The sequence below is a fragment of the Podarcis pityusensis genome (genome assembly GCF_964106645.2).
Source record: "Podarcis pityusensis genome assembly, chromosome: Z".
In the NCBI taxonomy this organism is placed as follows: domain Eukaryota; kingdom Metazoa; phylum Chordata; class Lepidosauria; order Squamata; family Lacertidae; genus Podarcis; species Podarcis pityusensis.
The window spans coordinates 21,132,863-21,158,657 of NC_138044.1; the positions used below are offsets into that span (position 1 = coordinate 21,132,863).

At 48.4% G+C, this 25,795-nt stretch overlaps 1 protein-coding gene across 2 annotated transcripts in view; it reads left to right on the plus strand.

Annotated features, from left to right (window-relative positions):
- HEPH (hephaestin) overlaps window positions 1–25,795 on the plus strand; it is a 53,464-nt gene that overhangs the window by 21,914 nt on the left and 5,755 nt on the right. Inside the window, exons 8-17 of one of the 2 annotated variants that reach the window (XM_080989751.1) lie at window positions 686–825; window positions 2,009–2,140; window positions 4,402–4,613; window positions 5,556–5,700; window positions 7,389–7,601; window positions 8,654–8,867; window positions 11,922–12,070; window positions 16,265–16,399; window positions 16,986–17,092; window positions 18,295–18,520. In XM_080989751.1, the coding sequence (XP_080845877.1) occupies window positions 686–825; window positions 2,009–2,140; window positions 4,402–4,613; window positions 5,556–5,700; window positions 7,389–7,601; window positions 8,654–8,867; window positions 11,922–12,070; window positions 16,265–16,399; window positions 16,986–17,092; window positions 18,295–18,520 (1,673 nt within the window). The remainder of the gene's footprint in view (window positions 1–685; window positions 826–2,008; window positions 2,141–4,401; window positions 4,614–5,555; window positions 5,701–7,388; window positions 7,602–8,653; window positions 8,868–11,921; window positions 12,071–16,264; window positions 16,400–16,985; window positions 17,093–18,294; window positions 18,521–25,795) is intronic. The other variant, XM_080989752.1, reaches the window with a different exon arrangement.

A 25,795-nucleotide genomic window follows, 5' to 3' on the forward strand; every position in this document is an offset into this window, starting at 1 on the left:
TCTCTCCCAACGGCTGCATATAGATGTTGAAAAGCATGAGGGAGAGGACAGAACCCTGAGGCACCCCACAAGTGAGAGCCCGGGGGTCTGAACACTCATCCCCCACCACCACTTTCTGAACACGGCCCAGGAGAAAGGAGCGGAACCACTGTATGACAGTGCCCCCAGCTCCCAGCCCCAGAAGGATGTTATGGTCGATGGTATCAAACGCCGCTGAGACTCATGCTTTCTAGGCAAGGAACAACCAGAAGTGTGGATGAGACCTCAGTGTGGTCTACACTGATTGGCAGGAGAGGCTTTCTTTCATCTCAGACATGAGTTTTCCCCTGGCTCACCTGGAAATGCCAACTGAACCTGGGACTTTCTGTTTGCTAAGGAGATGCTCTGCTACTGAGCCTCTCTGGCCCTTCTCCCCAAAGGCAATTAGCTGGACTTTTTCTCACCCGCCTGCACTATCAGCCTTTACATGTGACACATAAAACATCCTTTCCACCTCCCTAAAAAGACAGCGTTAACGATGAAAACAGTCTTCTTTTGCCATGTCTCTTGCATAGTTCAGCATGAAAGCTACTGTGGATCTTGGCTGATGCAGCTGGATTTGCAGAAGCAACAACAAAAGCTGCAAAATCTAAAGATTTGGTTGTTGTTGCATCCTAGAATCACATGTTTGCTTCTTTGTGTTTAGTTCTTCAGAGCAGTTTTTCAAGCAGAATTCCACTAGGATTGGGGGAACATACTGGAAGGTCCAATACACTGAATACATGGATGGAACTTTTCAGGTGGAGAAGGGGCGGACAAAAGAAGAAAAGCATCTCGGAATACTTGGTAATACATCAAAATTAACTTTCCTGCCCAGCCAGATATATGGGCTATGACTTGTTACATTTTGAGAGGCACGGTGGGAAGTTTTATCTATTTATCTGGAAGATTTGTAACTCCCTCTTTCTGTCTTAACAGAGACACTCAATGCTGCTCACATCAACTATAAATATTTTATGATCTGGGTGGGAAACAGGGATAGTTATTCAAAAGCCAGTGCAGTGTTACAAAAACCTAAAAAACAAGAGTTTGGGTTTTTTTAACCAGAAATGTACAAGTGCAAAACAGAAAATGTTACCAGCTCCTAGTTACCATGTTTCACTATGGGCAAAATGTAGGTGGTAATGGCTACTAACTAAGATGGTTTTAAAAGAAGATTAGACAAACTCACGGAGGAGAAGACAGCTATGAATGTCTGCTAGCCATGATGGCTATGCTCTGCCTCCATGGCCAGATACAGTGAATGCTTCTGCGTCCATTGCTGGAAGCCACAGGCGGGAAGCGTACTCTTGCCCCAGGTTCTGCTTACGGTTTTCCCAAAAGAGACTTCTGGTTGATCACTGTGAGAACAGGATGCTGGACTAGGTGGGCTGTTGGCCTGATCCAGTAGGCTCTGCTTATGTTCTTATGGAGGCCTGTGCTATTTTGGGGCACACGTTTCCTTTTTTGCTTTTTAATATAGAGCAGGGGTCAGCAAGGTTTATCTTGCCTGGGCTGGATCGGTCCCGGGGAGATCCCTCTGTGGCTCGGATCGCATATGCACCCGCGATTTTTGGTGTCTGCTTAGACGTGATTTCCGGTGCCACAGAAGCAAGTCCCCGCCTCACGCTGTGCCGGTTTAGCACAGCGCGCAAGAGGGCAGCTCGGTTTGGGGGCAGCTCGTGGGCCAGTCAAACGACCTCTGCGGGCTGCTTCCGGCCCATGGGCCTTTGGTTGCTGACCCCTGATATAGAGCTCTTGCACAATACTGATATTTAGCTATGCCAGAATTCTCGTAAATAGGTGCTTTCTGCATGCAGTGTTCAGTGGAAATAAGGCATGTTCATGCTGTTTGAAAACAAAATGGCTCGCAGAGGGGGCAAACTTACAGACCAGCTTTAGTTGTGATTCCTGCATTGCATGGGGTGGGACTAGGTCCCTTCCAGCTCTACAATTCTATGACCTATGATTCCTGTCTTTCTCCCTGCAGGACCAGTGATCAAAGCTGAAGTCGGAGATACTATCCAGGTTACGTTTGCAAACAAAGCCTCTTGGCCTTTTAGCATTCAGCCCCATGGTGCGTTTTATGAAAAGGAATGGGAAGGAACTGCTTACCAGGATGGTTAGTTCTTACATGCACATTTTCATTTTAGCAACAGCTGTATAAAAACTGTGCTCTTCACTTGCTTAGCAAGACCAGGATGAATTGCTTGGGGTGAAGAAGTAGAGGTTGTTTTCAGTTATTTCAGAAAGGGCAGGTTTCACAACGCTTTTAATGCAGGAGCTCCCTATGAGAAAGGGTTGCAGTGTTGGAACTTTCCAGTTTGGAGTGAGGTCTCATTCAGACCTCCTTTTGTGCCACATATTTTAGGATCAGGTCTCTGCTTTAAAGCTCCATGTCTGACACTCCCCCCCCCCCCCCCGGTGCTTTCCCCACAGAAACCCGCTCTTTACTGCTGAATCGGAACAAACAGCCATTTGGATTTTCCACGGGATTCTGTTTGCTCAGATTCAGCATCAAAGAGCAGGTCTTTCTGTGGAAAGCTGCAGAGCAAAATTTTTAAAAAGTGCTTGGACACTGACTTTTAAAGTTGGACATCTGCCTGGAAAGCGTGAGGCTTGATATGTGTGGATGAGCCCTAAGAAATGGCATGATAGAAGTCTGCAAAATTGTGCATGGCATTTCGGAGAAAGTGGATGGAGAAAAGTTGACACATAGGGCTTATCCATGCTCCCACTTGTCCCATGTGTAGAAAGTATGAGACTGAGTGGTTTTCCTCTTGTCCTGTGCTTTCTAGGCATGGGGCCGAGCGACCTGCAATGTGGCACTGCCAGAGGAATTATGATTCTGAATAACAGTTGCTGGGAATCAGGTGAGGAATCCTTTTTCAGCTAGAGGGATGATTTCTCATATGGACAAGTTTCCAAGGGACCTGCCTCAAAATGGGAAGAAGCCCAGGAGCAGAATCTAAGCACAAGGGCAGTCCTCTTCCCTCCTGCGGTTTCCAGCAGCTGGCATTCAGAAGCATTGGAGGCAGGGCATGGCTATCCAGCCTAGTAGCTCCCCTGCCCATCAAGAGCTCCCCTGCCCATTTTTGCCTCCAGCCCCACCCACCACTGATATGTGGCCCCTGGAAACCTGCCTGGAAGAAAATACAGCCCTCGAGCTGAAAAAGATTCCCCACTTGCTGGGGGAGGGAGCAAGGCCCACTTAGAGCATGGGGTCTGGGAGCACGGGGGTTTCTCTTTCTCCACCCCACCCTTCCAGTTGTAGGGTGGCTCCGAGGCTTTGGATAGACACAAACAGAACCCCGAATAAGATGCAATTGTACTGTGTTCTTGTTGCAAGCCGTGCTGACAGCTTGGTTATGAAGTGGGGGAAATGAGCCAAACCACAAAAATTTAAGAAGACACAATGCCATGAAAAGGTAGACAAAAGAACAACTCAGATTGTCTAGGGATTGGAGAACTCTTCCTAAGAGTAGGTGTTAAAGTTTCTGAGGCCTCTGAGGGTAAGGCAGGTGGGGAGATAGTGGAGGTACAGTGGTACCTTGGGATGCGAATGGGATCCGTTCCGAAGCCCTGTTCAGATCCTGAAGTGAACGCAACCCGCGCCTGCGCATCTGCGTGTGCGCGCATCACGTTTCACCACTTCTGCGCATGCGCGTTACGTCATTTTGACCGTCTGCGCATGCGGCGAAACCCGGAAGTAACACGCTCCATTACTTCCAGGTTGCCACGGAGCGGAACCCGAAAATACTTAACTTGAAGCACATTTATCCCAAGGTATGACTGTATATAGAATGATGGATGGTATGGAAAATGTAGCTTGAGAAATGAGTGTCTGCCTATCATAATTCTTAGACTCAGGAGATTGCTGAACAGCACTGGTCAGTAAGATCCAGACTGACAAGAGAAAACATTTCTACCCAAACATGAAATTAACCCCCTCGCAGCACTGTCTCTCACCAGCTTCGCACCCTCCAGATAGTTCCCATCATCCTTGGCCATCTTTGTGGGGACTCATGGGAAGTGGAGTCCTGCAGTATTTGCAGTACACTAAGCAGGTTTCCCCCGGTTCGTGCTATCTCCCCCCAGCTGCTATGAACGGCTTTAAAATTTCGTTTATTTATTTTTTGCTTTTATATCCCACCTTTTCCTTCAAAGAGCCTGAGGTGTGGTGTGCATCGTCTCGCCATCACCATCAAATCCCCACAACTGTGAGGTAGGTTTGACCAAGAGGCAGTGGCTGACCCAAGGTCACCCAGCAAGCTTCATGCCCAAGTGGGGATTTGAACCCTGGTCTCTCCAACACTCTAACCACTACACCATAACTAGCTCTAATGATACAAGGAGTTGCATAACCCTTCTTGCTTTTCAAAGGCTTATCTAGGAACGGAGCTGCTGTGAAGCCTCTGGGGAGCTTTGTGTACCACTGGATGGTCCCTCAGCATGTTGGGCCTACAGCCACCGACCCTCCTTGTCTGACCTGGATGTACTCTTCTGCATCAGATCCGGTCAGAGACACCAATTCTGGCTTAGTGGGGCCCTTGCTTATATGTCGGCCTGGGACTCTTGATGAACATAATAAGCAGGTATGCTTGGTTGCTTTGCCGTTGTGCCATTGACCAGTATCAGCAGAAGGGACTGGAGATGGGTAATTTTTTGAGACTCAACCTACGTTAGTACTCCCATGCAACCACCATCAAAACTGCCAGCCCTACAGGGTCTGAATTCCCTGGCTCCCTACTTGATTGACAGTGGCTTGTGGTTAGGTGGGTAGACTTGGAACATGATGGCGATTATTTTATTGCTTATATCTCTCCTATCCTCTCCTGAGTCCATGGCAATTAACAGCAAAGTTACAGCATTAAACACAAAGCAAAAAGTTTTACTTATTTACTTACTTTACTTATTTATAAGTATAATGGAACCTCGGTTTTCAAGTGTCTCAGAAGTCGAATGTTTCGACTTTCGAACTCCAAAAATCTGGAAGTAATTGCTTCGGTTTTTGAACGATTTTTGGAAGCTGAACATGCCACATGGCTTCCATTTTGAGTTTGCCTGTTGTATTGAGGCTTCTGTATTGAGTGGTTTCTGAACATTTTGGAAGTCGAACGGTCTTCTGGAATGGTTTATGTTTGAAAACTGAGGTTCACTGTATATTTGTATGCGGTTTTGTCATTAAAAAATCTAAGCCATTTACAGCAATAAAACCATACAATAAAACCATTAAAAATTTAAAAAACAGATATCAAATAACTATTGTAGTAGGACATGTTATTAACTGCCAGCATAGGCCTAGCAGAATAGAAAAGATTTCAGCAGAAATTTAAAAGTCGACAAAGAAGGCATGAATCTCCAGTGGCAGGGAGTTCCATTGACACTCAAGGCTTCGTTTCTCACTGTTGTCAAATGAGCCTCACCAACTCGGGGAATGACCAGCAATGCTCTTGCGACTATAACCAACAATGATTAGTGCATGAGAATAGGTATTTTTCAAAAGCCTGACATCCTGTGTGTTGTTGCTATCCTAGAAAGGTGTCGAGAAGGAGTTTTATCTCTTGTTTGGTGTGTTTGATGAAAATCTAAGTTGGTATCTGGATGCAAATCTGAAGTACTTCTTGAAAAAGGACCATCCTTTTCAAGATCAAGACTTCAAGGAATCCAACAGGATGCACGGTATGTCATCACGCCCACTCTTAGGGAATGAAGACGCAGTCGAGCATTGGATTACCTAGAAATTAATCGGAGCACCTATCTGAAATATCTACTCTGAGCTATCACCTCAGAAAGGATGTTATAGAGTTGGGAAAGGTTCAGAAAGGGGCAACTAAAATGATTAAGGGAGTGGAGCAACCCCTCTGTAATCAGAGGTTGCAACATTTGGGACTTCAGTTTAGAGAAAAGGCATGTAAGAGACAATGTTTGTAAACAATCTATGGCATGGAGAAAATGGATAGAGGAAAGCCCCCCTCCCCCCATAACTCCAGAACACATGGGCATCCAATAAAGCTGAATTTAAGAAGATTAAGGACAGATTAAAGAGAGGACTTCTTCACTCAGCGCATAGCTGAACTGCAGAACTTGCTTCCAGAAGAGCCAAGGATGGGCCACTAACCTATAGGTTTAGACAAATTCATAGAGGAGAGGACTATTGATGGCTACAAACCTATAGTACTGCTTTTGGGAGACAAGGTCAGGCAGGTGTGGAGGACTGTCTGGTCCTGAATGGGGTAACTGTGCCCCTGAAGGACCAGGTGTGCAGCCTGGGAGTCATTTTGGACTCACAACTGTCTATGGAGGCACAGGTCAATTCTGTGTCCAGGGCAGCTGTCTACCAGCTCCACCTGATATGCAGGATGAGACCCTACCAGCCCACAGACTGTCTCACCAGAGTGGTGCGTGCTCTAGTTATCTCCTGCTTGGACTACTGCAATGTGCTCTATATTGGGGCTACCTTTGAAGGCGACCCGGAAACTGCAACTAATCCAGAATGCGGCAGGGAGTGGCCACTGAGACTATATAACACTGGTCCTGAGAGACCTACATTGGCTCCCAGTGTGTTTCTGAGCACAATTCAAAGTGTTGGTGCTGCCCTTTAAAGCACTAAACGGCCTCAGCCCAGTATACCTAAAGGAGCGTCTCCACCCCCATCGTTCAGCCTGGACACTGAGGTCCAGCTCCGAGGGCCTTCTGGCGGTTCCCTCATTGAGAGAAGTAAGGTTACAGGGAACCAGGCAGAGGGCCTTTTCAGTAGTGGTGCCTGCCCCTGTGGAATGCCTTCCCATCAGATGTCAAGGAAATAAACAACTATGTGACTTTTATAAGTCACATCTGAAGGCAGCCCTGTTTAAGGAAGTTTTAAATGTTTGCTGTTTTATCGTGTTTTTAATATTCTGTTGGGAGCCGCCGAGAGTGACTGGGGAAACCCAGCTAGATGGGCAGCTTATAAATAATAAACTATTATGTTATTATTATTACAAGCCATGAAGGCCATGTTCTGCGTTAACAAGTTGGAGGCAGCAATGCTTCTCAATGCCAGTTGCTGCAAACCACAGGAGGGGAAAGTGTAGCTCTTGCGCAGCTTGCTGGTTTTCCATTGGGGCATCTTGTTGGTCATTATGACAACACGATGCTGGATTTGATGGGGCCCCTTTGGCCTGATCCAGCAGGCTCTTACAATATTCTTATTTATTTCATTTATTTCTTTTGTAAAGTTTGTACTCTGCTTGGATGCAAAAAAAAGAAAAAAGCCCCCCCCCCCCCCAATTCAAAGCAGTATATGAAAAGGTATGGTCTATGCATGAATCAAATAAATAAATGTCTCCTTTTTTGTTTATTTTCCTTTGGGGTCCCCCCCCTTAAAGCCATTAATGGGTTCCTGTTCAGCAACATGCCTCTCCTAGATGTCTGCAGGGAAGAAACTGTCTCCTGGCATCTCTTGGGCTTTGGCAGTGAAGCCGATGTCCATGGCGCAACCTTCCAGGGAAATACGGTCTTGATGAATGGGATGAGGCGAGATGGAGCCAGTCTCTTCCCTCACACATTTGCCACAGCCCTCATGCAGCCAGATCGCGAAGGTAAATGCCTCAACCCATTTGCAACCTTTCTCTCTCATGCCCAAACCATATATTTTATGCATGCTTAAAAGCACAAGGTTTCCCTGAAAGAATCCTGGGAACTATAGTTTGTTAAATGTCTTGGGGAATTACAGCTCTGTGAGGCGTGGGCTACATTTTGCAGGATGCTGGGGGGGGGGGGGAGTGTGTGCTTCCAATGTATGGTGTAGACCAGTGTAGTCAGTTTAGAAGCAGAGTAAACATTTTCAGTCTAATCATAACCTTTACTGTCCAAGGAAACAGAGTTACGCAAGCTTTCAATAAAGGCCATGTAGAGGCAGTGACCTTGGATATGCAAGATCTCTCTTCTAAATCCCTGGAGATGAATTTTTCAGGGTTTTGTTTTGCTTTCAAGCTTGAGGCACAAGTCAGTGTGGTAGAATCACAGAATTGTAGGGCATAGTGCAATTGAAATTAGAACCTGGGAGACCAGGGTTCAACTTTCCACCCAGCAATGAAGCTTAGTGGGCTCTCTTGAGTCACACCCTCCTTCTCAGCCAAATCTACCTCACAGAATCGTTGTGAGGATAAAATGAGGGTTCGTTAGTTAGACCCATGGCTTGATATGATAGAACACAAGTCTGTCCTGCAAATGCAAGCCCAAGGGGGGGGGGGGAGGTGACATGAATGAATTTTATAAAAATTATGCCTGGCAAAGAGAAAGTGGACAGAGAAAAGTTGCTCTACCTCTCTCATGACACTAGAATTTGTGGACATCCAATGAAGCCAAATGTTGGAAGATTAAGAAAGGTGAAAGGAAGTCCTTCGCAAAGCAGACAGTTAATAATAATATTATAATAATTTATTATTTATACCGCACCCATCTGACTGGGTTGAACTGTGGAACTCCCTGCAGTGGACTACAAAGCCCATCAGCCACAGCCAACACAGCCATATGGCACTGGGGGGGGACATTCCTGTGCTGGCTGAGGCTGGTGGGAGTTTTGATTGAAAACATCTGGAGGGACCTGTCTGCCACCATCTTGCACATCTCTGTTTATGCTGCCCACTAGGAACTTTTGAAGTATACTGTCAGACTAGCAACCACTACCAGTCTGGGATGAGAGGACGTTACTCAGTTCAGCAGTGTGGGAAGAACACACTGTTTCCAGACCAGCAATATGAGCAAGTGAGGACCTTCTACATCATGGCAGAAGAAGTGGAGTGGGACTATGCTCTGGATCGCCATTGGGCACTGGAAAGATATAACAGCTCTGCGGAGGAGAGGTAACTGGTCTGCTTCAGAAAGGAGCAGGAGGACTAGATAGTCCATTGGCCTGATCCAGCAGGCTCTTCTTCTGTTCTTCTGGCTCCTCTCCATGCCAAGTTGGCTGAGTTAACTTTTATTTGCTTGCTTTACAGTATGGATTTGTATGCCACCTTTCAAAACAAAAGTTTCCATAAGGGGGCTTATAGTCAGTGTCATAATATTAAAAACAAAACAAAAACACAAATACCTGCAATTTTATAAAGAGACAGCATAAGACAATTACTAGTCCATACCCACAAAATAATGTTACAGTTTAAATACAGAGAGCTTAAAAACCCAGCTTTTCCTTTTAACCCAAAGGGGCAATGAGGTTGTCAGACCCCCAGAACTTTCCTGAAGTTCCCAGGTTTGCTTGGCCATTACCGGGGGGCGGGGGGGAACGGCTTGAATCTCCAGGTGGACAAGTCCACCTGAAAATATTAATATTATTATTGTTGTTGTTGTTGTTGTTGTTATTAGTATTATCATTAAGGCTGTGAGTGCAGCTTTCAAGCTTCAGCCTAGTAAAGGTAAAGGGACCCCTGACCATGAGGTCCAGTCGTGACTGACTCTGGGGTTGCAGCGCTCATCTCGCTTTATTGGCTGAGGGAGCCAGTGTACAGCTTCCGGGTCATGTCAGCGGAAACGCCATTTACCTTCCCGCCAGAGCGGTACCTATTTATCTACTTGCACTTTGACGTGCTTTCGAACTGCTAGGTTGGCAGGAGCAGGGACCGAGCAATGGGGATTCAAACCACCAACCTTCTGATCAGCAAGTCCTAGGCTCTGTGGTTTAACCCACAGCGCCACCCGCATCCTTCAGCCTAGTAGGAGCCAGCTGAAAATCACAGCACAAACTCTCTGAGGGTATCTTCACTTCCCCCTCTCCCCCCTCCCCTTTTCTAGTTAGACTCTGTCTTTGCAAATTATTGCATAGACTTAGTGATTTCACCAAGACCTGTCCCCCATGACATCACTGGGGCCCACACCTGCGTCCCAGGTTTGGGCCCTGAAATATCAGGGTCTGTGAAGCTCCTGACCTGACAGTCTTTGGGGCAAAGAACTCAAACATACATTCCAGGTCAGTTTATTAATAATAGTAACAACAGCAGCAGTGTGTTTTAAGCACAGTTGCTGTGGTGGTTATCATTATTGTGATATTGTTCATTTTTATTCATTTCATAAAAAAAATTCTATGCTGCTTTATTCGGGGGGCAGGGGACCCCAAAGCTGTTTATGAAAAAGCTAAAGCAATAAAATTATAAGAAAGAAGAATTAACTGCAATAATTTGGGGCCCTTTCCAACTCGACAATTCAGTGATTCTAAGCTAAGAATTTTTCAGGGGGGTATATGTGGAAATCAAAATGACTATAAACTAAAAACAAACTGAAATTCACACCAACTTCATAAATGTATGGGTAGGCTAGCCTAAACAAAATACATATCTTACAGATGCCGATAAGACAGCTATGAAGGTGCCTGTGTGGTATCGGTAGCCCAAGGAATGTCTGTTTTCTAAGCCTGGGAAATGCAGGCTGAATTGAGTGGTTAGTCGCAATAGTTCCTCAGAGACTAGAACAAAGACACAGGCAAGAATTAGGGGTGCTTCCTGAGTATTAACCCCAAGTGATCCAGAAAACCAGGCTTGGCTGAATCACAGTCCACCCTCCTCGCTCCCCTGATAACATTCTGGGACACATTTCACACACACCCATCCCGCCTCCTGCTCCCTAGTTTAAAATGAGGCAGATTCCTCTCCTTTCCCCTGTTCTTCTTTGCCCCTTCCCAGCTTGGCTGCTTGCTCCTGCTGAAAGCCCAGGCATTTGCCCTCTTCAGTCTTCCTAGTGTTTCAGACCATTCCAAACCTTGAATATCTGCATACAAAAGGGATGGCGTGCCTTCTGGCCTTTTAACATGCTTCCTAATTCTTGCCCTGCTATTGCTCCCCAGCAGCACCATATGGAAGGCAGAAGATTTTTGAGGCTTTAAATGTGTGGATTGCAGCAATGTGGCCTAAGGAAAGAGGTGGGGAACCTAAGGCTGGGGGGCAAAGGAGGCCCTCTCTGGGCCTCAGCAGCCAGGGCTCCAACCACCCCCTCAGTTCCGCACACACCTGAGTGCTTTTGCCTGAGTGTCCTTCAACAGAATGCCTCCCACTTGCCGGAAAAGAGGCTGGGGAGACATGTAGGTGGGTAAAAGCTTCCGACTTTTGCACAGCTAGAACGCAGCTGATTGCAGAAAGATAACAGCAACATCCATTTTCAGGGCTGTCTTAAGCATATCCGGCTGTGGTGCAAAGATCCCTCCGGCGCCCCACCCCGCGTTTTACAGAGTTGTCAACCTTTTCCCAAGCCTCTGCGGGGATCGCTCTCCTCCGCAGGGGCTTGGGAAGGAAGCTGCATGTCCGCCAGCCATATAGTTGGCAGGGCGCAGCTTCCATCCTAAGCCTCTGCAGGGTCGCTCTCCTCCTGCGGAGGCTTGGGAGGCAAGCTGCATGCCTGCCAGCCATCTGGTTGGTGAGGCGCAGGTGGCGGGTGCAGGGAAAGGGGAGGCCGCCGGCAAAGCCACGCAGCTTCCCCACTCACTGGGGTGCCCCTGAGAAGCTAGCGTCCTGGCGCAACGCGCCAGTAATCCCAATGGAAAAGATGGCTCTGGCCATTTTAGCTCTAGCCACATCCACTTTTGCCTCTCTGGCCCTGCTGATCCCTGGAATGTGGCCCCTTGAAAGTTGCTCATGTGGGAATGCAGCCCTGGCTGGAGGGATCTCATGAAACCATTCCACCACCAACACCAAGGGCATGCACCAGGATATTATCACTTTTAGTTCCCCTGCTAGTTCATAGCTGACCTGTACCCAGGTCCCCCTATGCTAAGCCTTTTCCAGGCATCTCCCAAAGCCTTTCCTCTCAGCGGGCTTCACATCTCCAGAAACCAGATTCCCTAGAGCCATGACCTGCCCAGCACAGACAAGATGTGTGTTATTGTTTTATTAATGCCAACAGAGCATCATTAACGCACAAAGGAACTTCAGCATTCACAGGTATAGCGACGTGTTTCTGAGTGGCAAGAACGGACTCCTTGGCTCCCGGTACAAAAAAGCAGTATACAGGGAATACACGAATGGGACGTTCAAGACCCCAAAGAGCAGGACGGATGGCGAGGAACACCTAGGGATCCTGGGTAAGGAGAAGGATTGTACACAAAGTAGGTGCTGCTCCTCTCACTTCTCCAGGAGTTAGTGATGGCCACCAAATTAGATGGGTTTAAAAGATGTCCCACTGACCTGATCCAGCAGGATCTTCTTTTGTTCCTGTGTTCCATTCGAGCAAGTCTGGAGCTTAACCTGCAAGCAAGTTTGTTAGATAGCACAATCAGAAACAGGCCTTTGGCTACAGGGGTCTTTTTTACTTATTTTTGCTTTTACTTTTTTTTTACTTCCATAGAAAAGGGTGAATATAAATTAAATGCATCGGGGGGGGTGTGCCAATTGTCACTTTGATGAAAACAGCATTTCATGGACACTGAAAAAAAAATGTGCACAAAAATCCCACAATGAACACCCATCCAGATGACCTGGTCTACACGTGCAGCAAAGTTAGATGTTTGAAAGCTAGAGACAGTAGAGTGCACTGTACTGTTTCAGACAGCAGGTGGGGGTATAACTTATGAATCAGCCCCTTTGTAAAAACATTCTCTGCAAATGAATTTTAATGCAGTAGGTGTTACAGGACTCTCTCGTTTTTCACAGCAATAGGCTAACTCAGCTATACCGCTGGAAATTGTTGCTAGATTTACCAGTTTTCTAATTAACAAGAGGTGGGTTTTTTATGGTTTGGTTTAGTTTGATACTCTAGGAGAGTGTTCAAAAAATAGGATGCCTTGTGGTCAGAGGTGGTACATTGCATTCCCCGGCCTCAGAACCCTGCCATTCTGTTAACACTTCATATGTCTGCATGTGTAAACCAAGCCCGGTCACTGCTTTTTTTCCAGCTGGAGCTCACCGAAACCCAGTTCTGGCACCTCTTAGGTGGGCGCCATTGCCATTCTAAGAGAACAAGGGGGGTGTTCGTGGTGAGTTCTGGCACCTCTTTTTCTAGAAAAACAGCACTGGAGACATAAGGGTTTGTTATTCTGACTGGTGTGTAATTGGAATGCAGAGTTAAAGTAAATTATCAAATCATCAATTCTAGCACGCAGGGGACCGCCTCTCCTGGTATGCCCCGCGGAGGACCTTAAGGTCCACAAATCACAACATTTTGGAGGTCCCAAGTCGCAAGGTGGTTAGATTGGTCTCAACTAGGGCCAGGGCCTTTTCAGTACTGGCCCCAACTTAGTGGAACGCTCTGTCACAAGAGACTAGGGCCCTGCGGGACTTCACATCTTTCCACAGGGCCTGCAAGACAGAGCTGTTCCACCTGGCCTTTGGTTTGGACTCAGTCTGACCCTTATGTTTCCCTCCCCTTGTGGTTTTGGTCTATGGGCTATCATTAAAATGAGGATGCTTTTTAAATTGTACCTTAACCTGTATTTTAAATTGGTCCCCCCATTATGTTTTTATTGTAATTTTACTGGTGTTAGCCGCCCTGAGCCCAGCTTTGGCCGGGGAGCGCGGGGTTTAAATATTTTTTTAATTTTTAAAATTATTATTATTATTATTACAATTGGCATTATTAATTGTATTATGATTTGGTATTATAAATTGGTATTGACAACAAGGCTTTTATTGGGTTATTGTAACTGAAAACTAATAAAAATTATTACATAAAAAAAAAGAAAAATAGCACTGGGCCTGATGTACCTTGGACTTCAAATTATCATCATAATAGACTCCCATTATAAATGTAAGAACTGAGGATGTCTAGGCAATCGAGGGTCTTCTCCCCCATTGTGATGCCTTTCCAGATGTAGATGGGAGTCTCTCTTTGGCAACATTCACAACACACATTTAAAGCAGTATCTGAGCACCATGCCACTTCAAACAGTCACGACACCCCCCCCAAAAAAAAAATACTCTGGGAGCTGTAGTTTGTTAAGGGTGCTTAACGTTGGTAGGAAGCCCCTGTTCCCCTCCCAGAGGTACAATTCCCAGTGTGGTTTGATAATGCAGCTCCCATAATCCTTTTGGGGAAGCCACTGACTATTTAAACTGGTATAATAGAACTTTAATGGCATAATGTCAATGTGGACTGTATCTCTGGAGTGCTGTGTTCTTTTGATAAGTTTTTTTCTGCTTTTCCCTCTCCATGGCTCTTCAGCGTACTGTGGGTAGCGATGGAAATTTATTATGTGCTGCTTATTATGGGCTGTTCTGTCCATGCCCACTCTTTTCTGCCCATGCCTTTCCCGCTCTTATGGGAAAATAGCTGGGTCAGTATAAATAACTACCGCAGCTTAGTCACAGTGCAAGCCATCAGAAGAGATGGGTCTGACGATAATTGCAGGGGAGCACAGCTGTACTAGGCACAAAACAAATCTGGGGCCCAGACTCTCAGCTTTTCTATTTCCTTTTTCTTTTTAAAAACGGTTTTATTAACGTTATTATTGCAATTCATTGCCATAGCGATTATATATGAAGCATTCTTGTTTTCTAAGAAGAAAAAAGAAAACAAATTAACTAGAAAAGGCGGGGGAGCGGAGAGAACATGAGATGTGGAAGGCGGAAGGGATAATATAACAAAAAATTCTATGGGGCAATTAATAAAAGGAAAAATGTCATCATTTACATTGTCATCCAGAAATGTAAGAACTTCGCAATACATTTTGTTTTCTTAATTATTTCAGATTGCATTTTTCTTTTCTTTCTTCGGTTTTTTTGGTAATTGGTTTTTCAATTTCAATTAACAAAATATAGCCATACTAGGAAAAGGAGGCTTAGTAGATGTACAGAAAAGAAAGCTAAATAGCAGCTGATGGTTGTATTTTTAAACATTCCAAGAAATACAATCAAATGAAAGTATCTCTCAATAAGTTTCCTTGAGTCTGTTGAGAGTGAAAACCATGTTTGATTGCCTTAACAAAGCCAATAAAAGGATATATAGAAAGCAAATATTCCTTTTGTGAAATGTTTGTCCAAAAGCATGAAGTCCTATACTTGCAAACTTCAGCCTTCAAAAAGATTTGCATTTAAAGTTTTCCAAATCTTTATGATCACTAATCTAGCTGCCAATAATAAATGGAGGATGAGGTTCTTATTGGTTATGTTCTTAATCTGAGGAGTAAAATAAGTGCTGCATGTTTCTTATACATAAGTTTTATCATTAAGATATTTTGCCAGGTTTTCCTTGGCTAATTAGTTGTAGCAGGGGGATCTTTGTTTCCCCATTTTTGTAGCTTTCCTTTCCTTTTGTAAAAGCCTCTTCCCCTTGAAGAATGAGAATTCTGAAGCAAGATATTCAGGCACCACTCTAACCAGTTCATTCAGGAGAAGTGAGCCTCCTCCTGCCTTTCAGTGTTTTAGCTAATTAAAATTGTTTGCAAAGATGATGCATGGGTGTATAGCAAGGTTTATTTTGGGGGGGGCAGGCCTTTTGTTGGGGTGACAGAACCTCAGTTAGCTATGCATTTTTATTGATTTTTATTGATTTGGGGGGACAACTATCCCCCCTGCCCCCCCGGCTATTCCCATGTAAAGGTAAAAGTGCCCCTGACCGTTAGGTCCAGTCGTGACTGACTCTGGGGTTGCGGTGCTCATCTCGCTTTATTGGCCGAGGGAGCCGGCATACAGCTTCCAGGTCATGTGGCCAGCATGACTAAGCTGCTTCTGGCAAACCAGAGCAGCGCAGAGAAACACCATTTACCTTCCTGCCAGGGTGGTACCTATTTATCTACTTGCACTTTGACGTGCTTTCGAACTGCTAGGTTGGCATGTATAGTAGGCTAAATCAAACACACTCAGGTAAAAGCAGGCAGGGTTGTGCAGAACTGAGAGGTGTGGCCTGCATTGAGGCCTGGAGAGTTGCTTTCTCCCAAAGCAGCAGGTTAAAATAGTGCTTGCATATTTCACTTCAGAACTCTCATTACTTAGAGAGTGGGGACTTACTTTGGGAAGCAAGCAAGTGGAGGGCGGGTCTGGGTCCCAAATTCACTCTGAACCTAGTATAGCAATGCCCCCTGCACGTCTTGGCAGGCTTGAGTAGACCCACTTCTTCCGATAGCTTGGACTGTGGAAACATTGAGATAATTATTTGTACTGACCCAGCAATAGCCACAGCTACTGCATGAGCACATGCACATCACTGTATGAGTATTGTTATGCCACCCACGTATTGCTTTCAATGCGCTGCTTTCAAGTGTACATCTTTTTATGTTGTTCTCATCCATTCCTAGTCACTGTCCCAACAGCGCTTGTTCCCTAAAGCATCTCCTTGCCTCTAGGTCCGTTCATCTGGGCAGAAGTGGGAGACGTCCTCAATATTGTGTTCAAGAACAACGCCACACGGCCTTACTCCCTTCATGCCCATGGAGTCCTGGAGAAGAACAGCAACAAAGGCTCAGAAGCAGCAATGCCTGGTGAGTCTTAGGCCTCTGCTGTGAGCTGCCTTGTCTAGACCCCTGTGTCATGTATAGTGGCCAAGCTTCTTATTAACTATCCCCTGCAGTGCTCACAGAGACCACCTGGAGTCCATCCTCAGGCACCTGTATGGTTAGAGGCTGGGTGGGCTCCCTATCATTTTGCACAGTCTGGGACCCATACCAATAGACTCGAGTGACAAGAAAGGAGATTCTGATGAAACATCAGGAAGAACCTAGCAGTTTGAACGTGCAGGTAGATAAATAGGTACCGCTCTGGCGGGAAGGTAAACGGCGTTTCCATGCGCTGCTCTGGTTTCGCCAGAAGCGGCTTAGTCATGCTGGCCACATGACCCGGAAAAACTGTCTGTGGACAAACACCGTCTCCCTCGGCCAGTAAAGCGAGATGAGCGCCGCAACCCCAGAGTCGTTCACAACTGGACCTAATGGTCAGGGGTCCCTTTACCTTTACCTTTACAGTATGAATATTATGAAATAAATAAGTCTCTGAGATTCCAACAGAAGTAGAAAGATGTCAATTTCTCTCTAATAATAATAATAAAATTTGTGTCTGTGTCTGTCTCAGGTGAAATTGTCACCTATCGGTGGGATGTTCCTGAAAGATCTGGCCCAGGACCTAATGATTCTGCCTGTGTCTCTTGGATCTACTATTCCAGTGTGGATCCTGTAAAGGTTTGCAGTTTTTCTCTAGCTTTTGTGAGAGGATTATACCACCATGCAAAGGAGCTCCCCACCAGGATGTTTATTCATACTAAGCTTACACTGTGCAAGCAAAGACCTGTGCTCACTGTACAGGTTTCAGGGACAAGGCTGAAGAGGAGGAGGAATGGTGAAGGTCACCCCCCCCCCTTTCTCCTGTAGTTCCCATAGAATAGGATGGCAGTCTTGAATTACAGCAGGGCTTTCAGGAAAACAACAACTTAGAGAGAGGAAAACAGCAGAGTTATAAGGTGTTAGGAGATGGAGGAGGGGAGGCAAAACAGTTAGCTGACACGTCACTGGATCGCATAACCAACCCTTCTCCCAAAACGTGACATTTGTTAAGGGTGCAGAACAAAGGGCACAGAGACAGTTGACCATGGATGGACGCCATAGAGGCAGGTGTTGTTGCTAGAAGGGAAGGAGAGAGGAGCTCAGTGCGAGCAATGCCATCATTGAGGAATGACTAGATTCTTCGTCTTTCACTGTGATGACTCAAAAAAAATCTTAAGAAATAACTTTCTTGTTTCCTCCCTGCTTCTTGGCACCATTGGGAGAGGGAGAGAATTCCTCACTCCTGGCAATAGGGTTGCCATATTTCAAAAAGTAAAAACCAGGACACCCCAAAGCTGTTAAGCTTTCATTTTACAAAAACACACACACACACAAAAAAGACAAAGTGCCACCTTTCAGAAATCACCCCCAGGTGCCAATTGCACCTTTGAAATCCCAGTAACGTCTGGGAAAATCCAGACGTATGGCAGTTTGGGAAACCCTGGTTTATAGAAATCCTTGGTTGTAGCCTGTAGAATGTACAGAGGTACCTCGGGATCCGTTCCGGAGCCCCATTCGCATCCCGAACGGAACGCAAGACGCGACGGCGCATCTGCGGCTGTGCGGGTCACGTTTCGCCGCTTCCGCGCCTGCACGTGACATCATTTTGAGCATCTGCGCATGCGTGAGCGGCAAAACCCGGAAGTAACACGCTCCGTTACTTCCGGGTTGCCGCAGAGTGCAATACGAACGCGCTCAACCCGAAGCGCATTCAACTCGAGGTATGACTATACTTTGGAGGAGAATTCTTTTGGTTCCAGAAGCTGCCCCAGCTAACAGGAATCTGTAAGTAAAAATGCTAGGATAACCTTCCCAACTTTTCTCTGCCCTTTTACCCCCAGGATGTGTTCAGTGGTCTCATTGGCCCCCTAAAGGTCTGCCGTAAAGGGACGCTGGATTTAGATGGTAGAAGGAAAGGTGTCAACAAGGAGTTTGCACTCCTCTTCTTGATTTTTGATGAAAATCAGTCCTGGTACCTGGAGGAGAATGTGCAAAAGTATGCCCAAGGGGACTGGGTTCATTCGCACCGAGAGGACGAAGAGTTTCTGGAGAGCAACAAAATGCACGGTGACTTTGTGTTATTACTTTTTCATCCTGCATGGCTGCCTGCCTTTGCCCTGGATTGCAAAGTATCGCCTAGAATTGTCTATATTAAAAACAACACCTGGGCCATCTATTTCCCACTGTTACCATCTTGTCAAAAGTAATGTTCATATTTATTTATTTGGGTTTCTCACTGGAAAGGCTATGGGGGTAGGGAAAAGAAAGGGACCTCTCTACCGCCTTTCAACCAAGGTATTATGTGTTTTCAGAACCCACCTTATTCTGATGACTGTAATTTGTGTTAACTGGTTTTAGTATTTCAGTTTAAACTTTAGCAAACTGTCTTGGGACCTGCTGGTGAAGGGCAAGTAATAAATAAATGATAAAAGCAGCAATAACTATAATATTTATAAGATAGGCAGCAATACTTCTGACGCCCCTGGAGGGTAGGGGAGAGATGCTCTTGCAGGACCAGGCATCGGGCTCCCATACCCCAACCCATGCAAATAAGAGACCAATAAGGGACGCGGGTGGCTCTGTGGGTTAAACCACAGAGCCTAGGGCTTGCCGATCAGAAGGTCGGCAGTTCGAATCCCTGTGACAGGGTGAGCTCCCGTTGCTCGGTCCCTGCTCCTGCCGACCTAGCAGTTCGAAAGCATGTCAAAGTGCAAGTAGATAAATAGATACCGCTCTGGCGGGAAGTTAAACAGCATTTCCGTGTGCTGCTCTGGTTCACCAGAAGCGGCTTAGTCATGCTGGCCACATGACCTGGAAGCTGTACGCCGGCTCCCTCAGCCAATAAAGTGAGCGCCGCAACCCCAGAGTCGGTCACGACTGGACCTAACAGTCAGAGGTCCCTTGCAACCTTGTCGCCGCTCCTGGACCTGGTCTGGGGTCGGGGGAAGCTCGGGCTTCCCCCACCCCAGCCCCGTGGCTAAAAAGGAGAAGCCTGAAGCCCCCGGAGCGCAGCGCGAACTGCCACTGCGCTCCCGGGGTTTCAGGCAGCTATCTTCAAGCCTTCGGAGTACAGCGCTGCGCTCCGAAGGCTTGCGGATAGCCGCCTGAAGCACCCGCAGTGCAGCGCGAACTGCCGCTGCACTCAGGGGGCTTCAGGCAGCTATCCACAAGTCTTCAGAGAGCAGCGGGAGTTCTCGCTGCGCTCCGAAGGCTTGCGGATAGCCGTCTGAAGCCTGGAGAGCGGGAGGGGTCGGTGCACGCCGATCCCTCTTGCTCTCCAGGCTTCGCTTTGCTGGAGAGGCGCTGCACAATTTTCCCTCTCTGCGCAGCGCCCCTTCAGCGAAGCGGGAGGAGAAATGGAAGGGGCTCTGTTTCTCCTGCCGCTTCGCTGAAGGGGCGCTGAGCAGAGAGGGGGAGAATTTTTTCCCCCTGTTCTCCCCCTCCTATGGTCGGGTGCGTCCTATGGTCTGGTGCATCCTATAGACCAAAAAATACGGTAAATGGGCAAGGGGCGGATCTGAGGGAAGCCCACTGTCGGCTCCATCTGCTCTGCCCTCTGGCACAGCCCATGTCCCAGCCTGCATCCTCATTAGCCAAAGCCAAGTACAGGCTAGGTACAGGCTAGGTACAAAGCCAAGTACACTTCCTGATAGGCGGAGGGGGCTTAAGCCCCCACTGCCTATCAAGAAGGGCACCGCTGTTCCAGTTCCCTCATGGCGAGCCGGGTGAAGCCTCTGCCATCTTTCAATGCTTCCTCACCAAAAGGGGTAAGCGGACTTGTGTTCAAATTCTGCTTGCATTCAGTTGGGCACTGTGAGAAGAGGATGCTGGAGTACGTGAATCGTTGGCCTGGTCCAGCAGGCTCTTCTGATGTTTAGAGGGTAGAGGGGGAGTCCCACAGCACAATGGCATGATGAGGCTGGTCACACCAACTACCTGTTGTGTTGGGGAAGCTGGGCAGAGAACTCAGGAGAATGTTTTGTGTAAGGTTCAATTCCACTTTGTGCCCTCACCCAATGTTTCAAGAGTCGAGAAGGTGTTGCTTAGCACCCTGCACTCAGGACCATTAAACACACCTTCTGAAGAGGGAGGACTAAGGAAGGATCTCAGACTTCACAGGGGAGCGCCCTTTTATTGGGAAAGTGCAGCAGCACAGACTTCAGAACCTGCCACTTTCAGCCATTAGCTTTTCTCTCTAATTGTTGCTAAGTTGTGAAAGAAAAAAGCCTGCTGTGTAGCTGAAATATACTCAGAGTCGCAAAGTGATTTCATGCTCTTTATTCAGCTCATAGTGGTGAGGAGGAATGAATGCAAGTCCCCTCACAGTATCTGCTTTATATACATTATTTACACAATGGGCTGCACATGATTGGCTAATTCCGGAATTCTACTATAAGCCAATCAGGTTGTGGATTCACTTCTATCTGGAGCAGGATTGGGTGGTTCCTGCCAACCAATCATACTGCTGCATTGTTCTAGGACCAATCAAACTGCTGCATTCTGAATCCTATTGTTCTAGGACCAATCAGACTGCTGCAGTTTGGATCCTATCCAACTCAGTACATAACACCCCTCCCCTCTAAGTTCCAGTCCTGCCCGGGAGGTTGCATTCATAGTCCTCAAGGTATGCCGGCGGCCTACGTGTGCGTTGCGGCCTGGGGTGTTCCCTGGTCCGGGCTCCAGGTTCTGGCTCGTGTTCCAAGGATGCTGGCTGTGATGCGGCTGTTTGGTCTGGTGCAACCGGCTCGCTCAGTCGTGGTTCTGGTTCCGGTGTCCTTTCGGCCTCACAGGTCCTCTCTGTATTTACTGATTCTGCCTCTCCTGCTGGCCTCTCCTGCTCTATGGGCCTCACTGCCCCGCTGTTCCCTTGGGACTCCTCTGACCTGTCCTCCTCCTGGTTTTCTCCCGGGAATCGTCGCCGTATCTGGTCGCAGTGGCGGCGCCAGCATTGCCCCCCATCCGTTAGCACCTCGTACGACACGGGGCCAGTGACCTTGGTGACTGTGGCGGGTACCCATGCTGGGCCTGCCCCAAAATTCTTTGCGTACACTGGGTCCTGGGCCTCGAAGGTCCGGGGGTTCCTGCCTTCCCCCACCACTACCTCATCCTGAGCTCTATCGGGGTGAAGGCGGTCCAATCTGATTGCAAGGCACCGACCCATTAGTAGTTCAGCGGGGCTCCGGCCAGTCGTTGAGCTGGGGGTGCTGTGCTGTGCTAGAAGGAATGTGGCAAGGCAGTACTCCCAGTCCCCTTGGGTCATACGGCGAAGGGTGTCCTTGGTGGTCCGCACCATGCGTTCTGCTTGGCCATTGGTAGCAGGGTGGAACGGCGCCGAACGGATGTGGCGGATGGCGTTCTGCGCTGTGAAGGTTTGGAATTCTCCTGACGTAAATGCAGTCCCGTTGTCTGAGACGAGAGTGTCAGGGAGCCCGTGGGTTGCAAACAGCCTGTGTAGTACCCGGATGGCTGCGGACGTGGAAGTGGACGGTACCAGTGCGACTTCCAGCCATTTGGTGTAGGAGTCCACCACTATGAAGAATGTTTTCCCCTGAAAGGGGCCAGCGAAATCCACATGCAGGCGTGACCATGGTGCTCGGGCGGACTCCCAGGACTGGACTGGGGCCCTTGGGGGATCTGGGCGGGATTCTTGGCAGGCCTGGCAGTGTTTGACCCAGGCCTCTATCTCTCCATCGATCCCCGGCCACCACACATAACTATTGGCAAGGGCCTTCATTCTTACTACCCCTGGATGTGTCTCGTGTAGGGCTGTGAGGACCCTTTTGCGGAGGGGCTGGGGAACAACGACTCTGCTTCCCCATAACAGGCACCCCTTGTGGGCCGACAGTTCATGTTTGTGGGTTGTGTAGCCGGCGAATTCTGGCCCGGGGCTGCTGCTGGGCCATCCCCTCCACACCCAGTCCAGGACCCGGGAGGTGACCCTATCTTTCTTGGAATGGTGTGCAACTTCTTGTGCCAAGACCGAGTTTGAGACAAGCAAGTCCTTGACTGCCTGGAATGCGGCCTCCTGGCACTGGCCCCACACCCAAGGGGCCCGCTTGTCCAGAAGTCTGTGTAGGGGCTCCGCTACCGCCGCCTTGTGGGGAAGGAAGGAATGGTAAAAGTTCAATAGTCCCAAGAAGGCCTGAAGTTCAGTTTTGCTCTTGGGCGCTGGGGCATCACAAATGGCCCGTACCTTGTCCCCAGTTGGGTGGACCCCTTCTGCGTCCACCATAAATCCCAGAAAGTCCACCTGAGGCACTCCTAGTAGACATTTTTCCCACTTCACCTTGAGACCCGCCGTCTGGAAACAGTGCAGAACGGTGCGGAGGCGATCCTCAAACTCCTCTGGTGTGGGCCCGGCAATCAACACATCATCGAAGAAGGGGGTGACGCCAGGAATCCCTTTAAGAAGAGAGTCCATTATATTCTGGAATATGCCTGGTGCCACGCTGACACCGAATTGCAGCCGCTTTACCCTGAACGCTCCTCTGTGCGTCACAATCGTCTGTGCCTCTGCTGTGGCCTCATCTACTGGCAGCTGTTGATATGCTTGGGCCAAGTCCAGCTTGCCAAAAATTTTCGACCCAGCCAGGGTGGCAAGGACATGGCTGACCACTGGCACTGGGTATGCGTGGGCCGTGAGGGCCTTGTTTATGGTACATTTGTAGTCTGCGCAGATGCGGACCGAACCATTAGGCTTGATGGGTGTGACGATTGGGGTTTCCCAGGGGGCATTAGGCACCAGCTCCAGCACTCCTTGCTCCACGAGTCGGTCCAATTCCACGTCTATACGGGGTTTCAAGGCAAACGGGACCCGGCGGGCCTTGAGCCTGACCGGTCGTACTGCGGGGTCAAGCTGTAGCGCAATGGGGGGGCCCGTATACTGTCCCAATTTCCCATCGAAAACCCCTGGAAATTCCTTGCATATGGCGTCCACGTCCACTTGTAAGCTAGTGTGGTTCACCCCGGTGACAGCTAGCCCCAGTGGTCCAAACCATGCCAATCCCAGTAAGCTAATGTAGGGGCCCTTGACCACAAGCAAGTCCAGTTGCCGCGTCCGCCCTCGGTATTGCACCCTGAAGGTCCCCACCCCCATTGTGGGGACCTTACGTTTCTGGAAGTCCCGGAGGGTGAATGGGGCCGGCCTGAGTTTGGGACCCCCAGTAGGACACAGTTTCCTTAAGGTCCTTGCCGAGATTATGGATAGAGTTGAACCCGTGTCAAGCTCCATGTGGCATGGGGCCCCCTCAATCTGTACCTCTACATAAATTTTCTCTACGTTGGGGTGGGGCAACTGGTATACCTGGCAGTCCGTGAGCTCCATTGAGTTGCCTTGGTGCGTTGGGCCCCGGGACCTGGGGCTCTTGGATTGGTCATCTGATGCCTGGTGTCGGGTGGGCCGAGCCCAACACACCCGGGCGATGTGTCCCGATTTTCTGCACTGCCTGCACTCTGCGTTGCGGAAACGGCAGGTCCTCCTCTCGTGACTCTCCCCGCAGCTTGCGCAGTTCCCTCCTTCTTGTCGAGGCAGCTGTGGTATGTGGGCTGCTTGAGTGCGCTGCTGTACTCGGTGCACCTCCTCCCTGTCGGATCCTGAGGCGTCTGTGAGGTCTTCGTGGTGGACCCTCGGTTGGGATGGCAGGCTCGGCCGTGCCTCTTGCGTCGACCTCTCGGCAGCTTCCATTGCCAGGGCCTCCTCCAGAGCGACCTGGAACGTTAGGTCCTTCTTAGCGTAGAGGCGTCGTTGCAGCTTCTCATCCTTCAGGCCACCGACGAGGCGGTCACGAAGCATGTTCTCCAGCTCTGAGAAGTTGCAGAACCGGGCGGCTTGACGGAGAGAGGTCACAAACCCAGTTATGGTTTCCCCAGGGGCTTGCTGCTTTGCGTAGAAGGCATTTCGACGAGCCACCACTGAGGGCTGCGGCGAAAAGTGCCCCTTCAGCTGTTGCGTTATTGTTTTGTATGGAACAGTAGCGACGTCTTCAGGCTCAAGGAGAGCCCGGGCGATTTCAAACGTCTCCTCACCGCAGACGCTGAAGAATATCGCCCTCTTCTTGGCATCTTCTTCGTCGGTGACCCCTTTGGCTTCTAGGAGGAAGGTGAAACGGGAGGCATACGCTTCCCAGTCTCCAGATGCTGGGTTGAACGGCGAGAAGCTGCTGTTGGCTGCCATTCTGAGTTCCTTGTGTCCCGGAGCTGAAGCCTGGATACACGGTGCGAGGCAGCGGTGTGGCAGGTGGCGGTGCTGCGGTGCTGTGTGTGGCAGTCAGCTCAGCGGGATCCCACCTTCATCGCCAGTGAAATATACTCAGAGTCGCAAAGTGATTTCATGCTCTTTATTCAACCCATCGTGGTGAGGAGGAATGAATGAATGTCCCCTCAAAGTATCTGCTTTATATACATTATTTACACAATGGGCTGCACATGATTGGCTAATTCCGGAATTCTACTGTAAGCCAATCAGGTTGTGGATTCACTTCTATCTGGAGCAGGATTGGGTGGTTCCTGCCAACCAATCATACTGCTGCATTGTTCTAGGACCAATCAGACTGCTGCATTCTGAATCCTATTGTTCTAGGACCAATCAGACTGCTGCATTTTGGATCCTATTGTTCTAGGACCAATCAGACTGCTGCAGTTTGGATCCTATCCAACTCAGTACATAACAGTAGCAATTTGCACATGATTAGTTCCTGGAAGTAATCCGTGAAAGACTCAGAAGTTGCTAGGATTTGACTTTTGGCTGTACCTTAGATGCCCTTTCTAAGTTAGAATCCACTGATAATGTTAATGAAACCAGACCAACTCAACCCCAAACCTCTGAACCCTGCCACTAGGGAGAGCAGGGGTGTTGCAGGAAGGACACGCAGGAGCAAAGCACCTGAGATGACTTCTGTAAAGAAGAGAGGGAAAGTCGATGTGGCATAGTGGTCAAGAGTCTTGGATTAAAACCGTGGAGACTGGGGTTCTAGTCCCCACTCGGCCATGAAGCTCACTGGGTGACCTTGGGCCAGTCACTGTCTATCAGCCTACCCTATCTCACAGGGTTGTTGTGGGGATAGGAAAGGAAGACATAAACCCATGTATACCACATTGAGCTTCTTGGAAGAAAGGTGGGATATAAATGTAATATAATGTAATGTAGCTACATTATGGGATGCGGGTGGCACTGTGGGTTAAACCACTGAGCCTAGGGCTTGCTGATCAGAAGGTCGGCGGTTCAAATCCCCACGACGGGGTGAGCTCCCGTTGCTCAGTCCCTGCTCCTGCCAACCTAGAAGTTCGAAAACATGTCAAAGTGCAAGTAGATAAATAGGGACTGCTCTGGCGGGAAGGTAAATG